Source organism: Culicoides brevitarsis, chromosome 1 (genome assembly GCF_036172545.1).
Source record: "Culicoides brevitarsis isolate CSIRO-B50_1 chromosome 1, AGI_CSIRO_Cbre_v1, whole genome shotgun sequence".
NCBI classification, from domain to species: Eukaryota; Metazoa; Arthropoda; class Insecta; order Diptera; family Ceratopogonidae; genus Culicoides; species Culicoides brevitarsis.
Window position 1 is genome coordinate 14,020,960 of NC_087085.1, and position 4,639 is coordinate 14,025,598.

Below are 4,639 nucleotides of genomic sequence, written 5' to 3' on the forward strand. Positions count from 1 at the left end.
ACGACGAGAAACGTTCGCAGGCAAAATAGATTGTTATTAGAACAAAATTTATGGTAATCTAATTAAATGTCAGTTATCAAGGTTCGTTGCCGATTATCATGGTAAAGACGAGGCGAGTGTGTCGGTCGAGTCAATTGAATTAGATGATGTACAATTATTTATTAGTTGAGTACTTCTTTGCATCTTGTTCATTGGATGGGAGTGAGAATCGTTTATTTTATTAGTAGGAAGTAAATAAGTGCTTAAATTATTTATTTATTGGTCGAAGATAGTGGTTTCCGTCACTTTCTCTCTCGAATTTAATAGAAATTTGAAGAAATTGAGTTTAATAAAATTTCTTAAAAAACTTTTTTTGACGACACATGACACTTCTTGGTCTTTCTTTTGTACTTTCTCGAAGGACAATGCTTGAAAGTGATCCTTTTCCTGCTAAATTTGCTGATTTTTAACCACATTTCACTTTTTGTCTCGAAAAAAAAATCAATAAAATACTCGTCATTAATGAAAAAAATGACAAAAAAAATGTCCTTTCGTATCGAATATCACCAGAAGATGGTTTACTTTTACTTTTCTTGCTCCATTGTTCCGATAACCAATTGAATGGCAGAAGAGGTTTTGTCCGAGGACAAAAGAGGTTTCGCCTGAACATCATCGAACACGTAACTCAACACCGTGAGTGAAGGATGCTTGATTCATTCTGCCTTTTTTTGGCTGTCGTTCAAGAAAGACGAGAGAAAAAAATCAAGGACCTCCCAAAAAATGCACAATAAACAACTTTGACAAACGCTTATTATTTTTTCATCATCATCATCCAACTTTATGTCAGTTCGAGTAATTTTCGGATCAAAAAACGAGATTTTTTTTCCATGGGAACCAAATTGTCGGACAATTAAATGTTACAATTTTACACAGAAAAATGATGATTTAACATCCTTTTACTTTCGTAATGTGTTGGTTGTGTCATTTATCATGCGAAAGGTTTCTCAAAAAATCAACAAAATATTGACCTAAAAAGATCTAATTTTTCGTCAGAAATCAAAAATTTTGAGTCAGGTTAAATTTTTTGTTGTGATTCCACACACATTATTTCTAATGTGCATCCTTTCATGTCTAATAGCGTAAATATGTGAAAAAAGGATAATCTAGCAAAACACAAACAATTGACAGCTCAGCTCGAACAGGTAAAAAAATCTATCCCTTTCGTACTTTCTAAAAAAATTTTTTTTTTTTCGTTTAAAGGAATTCGAACCTGTTTCTGTGTCAAAATAAAATCACAAACACGTTCGAAGGGTTAACTGATGATGCAGAACAGGTTCAAATACGTCATAAGCACATGTGAGTGGAACCCTTTTTGTACCCTTTTTCGTTCACACGTCATATTTTGTTACCTGTCAGGCCGTTTTTTCATGGTTTCTTTTGCGTTTTGATGCATAAATTGTACGAATTTAACGTAATATTTGTTGTGAATGGATCGAAAAGGGATCAAAAAATTTATTTGAAAGGATTGAAAAAAAAAAATATTGAAAGGAGAAAAGGTTTTTATGATTTAAATGGTTTTGTGTGGGGACAAAGAAATGATGTTTGATGTGACTTTTGATCAAAAACGAATGTTTTCTTTGTTCGACGTTATGAAAATAGAGAATTTTATTGACTGTTAACATGAGTGAAAGGTGAAAACATGAATAAACAGGTGATAATCCTTTTGGAAAAAGTCAAGAAGGAGCACTTGCTGTTGTGATTTTTAGAGCAAATTTTATCAAGGAGATGGTAAGTTTGTATTTTTCGTTATTTTTATTCAAAAAAATTAATTTAATTAATTTTAATTAATTAATTAAATTTATTTAAAAATATTTAATTAATTTGAATTTATAAAAAAATTAATTAGGTATTTAAAGATAATTAATTAATTAATTTATATTATTTATTTTTTTATTTTTAATATTTATTTATGTTGAAAATTTCTTGCTAATATATTTAAGTTTCTTTTTTCTAATCTGTGTAAATAATTATTTATTTAAAAAAAAAATAATTAAAAATAAATTTAATTAAATAAATATCATTATTTTAAATTAAAAAATTAAAAACAATTAAATTAAATTGGAAAATATTGAATTTCTTTTGATATTTTCCTCAATTTTTTAATTTTATAAGAAGTCAATTTTTGTTATTTTTAAAAAATTTATTTTATTTTATTAAATCAATTATTTTTTTAAATTAGTTAAATTAAATTAAATAATTTTAATAATAATTAATTTTTAAATTTATTTAATTTATTACCTTTTTAAATTTCTTCAATTTTTAATGAAATATTCCTTAAATTTTTTTTTAAATATATTTTTCTAGATACCCGCAATTTTTTCACAAGTAAGTAATTTAAAAGTAATTTGCAAAAGTCATTCAAAAACCTCAAATAATCGTTAAAAAATAACATATAATGTGGTTCAGCTTAATTATTGATCAGCCACTTTTAACACTAAATGCTTATAACAATGCAGTTTCAATTTCAATTTCAAGGTGAATTCTAAAATTTTTCGCTACTGAAACTTAATGACCCGAATACGTTCAATCACTACTGTGAAAAATCATTGTTTCGCAAAAATTTTATCATTTTAATGGTGAAAGTTAATTTTTTCCTGACAAAATAATTAAAGGTTTAAGAAAAATTCAAATTTTTATAAGACATCTCAATATTATAAGTATAGGTTAGGAACCACAAAAATACTTTTCAAAAAAAAAATCATTGAATCAAAACATGTTCCGCTTTTCGAACAACGAGACACTAATTTTGTACAATTTCGCTTTACACATGTACTATTTTATTGACACAGATGAGAATAAACGAGAAGCTGTCATTTGTGTGTGGCAGATTCATCAGCGAGTACATTTTATCTTTATTATCGTAGTCTGGAAGCATCAAGTAGTTGATTGTAAATAAAGTGAACGAACACATCTTACTTTCGCAGTCTAAAATTGAATTTTTTAGGCGTAGTTTTGTGCTAATTGGAAGAAATTCCATCGAAAAACACTAAAAATCTAGTCATAAAAGCTAAATATTGACATTGAACGTGATTTTGAATACTTTTAAAGCGATAAAAAGTAGCAAAAAACGGAACAAAATGCTGAGCTTAAATTCATATTATGAACTTTTGGTTGTGATATTAATTTTGTCACTTATCTTTCTGTACGACAAATCGTCTGTGTTTCGATACTATTCCAAGTACTTTATTTACTACACCTACATAAGCGTGGAAGCGGTCTTTATGATTCCCGTTTTCATGTTGAAAGCGAGAAATGTCTCAAATTTAGTGTAAGTCAAATTATTTCTTAAACTTCTTAAATAAAAAATTAATTTTTAAAATTTTAGTTTAGCATCACAGTTATCCAAGCAAGTCACGAGCATCATAAGAGTCAATTGGGAAATCCGTGGCGCCGAAATTCTCAGTCAAGACAAACCTTTTGTCATTGTCGCGAATCATCAAAGTTCCATCGACGTTCTTGGAATGTTTCAAATTTGGCACATTATGAAGAAATGCACAGTTGTCGCACGAAAAGAGCTCCTTTACGTCTTTCCCGTTGGCTTGGCATCGTGGCTTTGTGGTTTAGTCTTCATCGATCGAAAAAACGCGCAAAAAGCTAAAGAAAAAATAAATGAAGTCGGCGACTATTTAAAGGAAAAAAATATAAAATTATGGTTTTACCCCGAAGGAACTCGCAGAAACACTCGAGAAATTCACGAATTCAAAAAGGGAGCCTTTCACTTTGCCGTGAGTCAACAATTACCGATTTTGCCGGTTGTTATTAGCTCGTATTCGTCCTTTTTGGATGACAAAAATAAGAGATTTGATCAAGGAAATGTCATTATTACCGCTTTGCCGCCAATTTCAACACGAGGATTGGAAAAAAGTGATATTGAAGGTGAGTTTTTGACTTGAAAATAATTTTAAAATTAAATTTTTGTTTAAATTTTAGACTTGATGGAACGAACACGTAATACAATGATAAAAACATACATCGACACCTCGAATGAAATTGATGCCAAACGAAAATTATCTGATCTAAGCTGAGAAAAAATGCCAAAAATATTCAAAATTTGTACAAAAATCCACACAAAAGATTTTTAAATATGACAAAACTCAGCCTTTAACACCTTTTAAAGTCCTTAAATTCATTATTACCGACTGACACCTTTTCGTCTTTCATTATTAGCTATATTATATTATTCAATAAAAAAAAATCTGTAAATCACTCGTGCTCTCAATTACACGACGAATTCGTGCTCGGACATAATTATTCGAGATTTTCGTGTTCACAATTTATTTATTCTCTTTTAGTATTGCATATCCCTGTCCAAACAATAGTTTACAACCATTATCATTAAAATGCCATTAATATTAATGTTTTGCGTCAAGTAATCCTCTAATGCTCTATTTTTAGCACATTTTTGGCGAATAATGCACTTTTCTGAGATGACGTTGTCCCAAATAGCATCACAAAGGCTCCATTATTCGTTTCTTTTTTTAGATGTCATTGTATGCGGAGGTGTTAAGACTGACGTGAATAACATCTTAATTTAATAATTCCTAAATAATTCGCAAGTAAGCAACAATGGTGTCGCTTTTCCTTGATTTATTGTGTGGAT

The 4,639-nt window shown here is 29.0% G+C and overlaps 1 protein-coding gene across 1 annotated transcript; it reads left to right on the forward strand.

Moving 5' to 3' along the window:
* Positions 1-2,932: 2,932 nt before the first annotated feature.
* On the forward strand, positions 2,933-4,337 carry LOC134826946 (1-acyl-sn-glycerol-3-phosphate acyltransferase alpha-like). The gene is made up of 3 exons (XM_063839458.1): positions 2,933-3,307; positions 3,365-3,915; positions 3,970-4,337. The coding sequence occupies exons 1-3, from the start codon at positions 3,117-3,119 to the stop codon at positions 4,062-4,064; spliced, it is 837 nt and encodes a 278-aa protein (XP_063695528.1). The 5' UTR covers positions 2,933-3,116; the 3' UTR covers positions 4,065-4,337.
* The last annotated feature ends 302 nt before the right edge of the window (positions 4,338-4,639 follow it).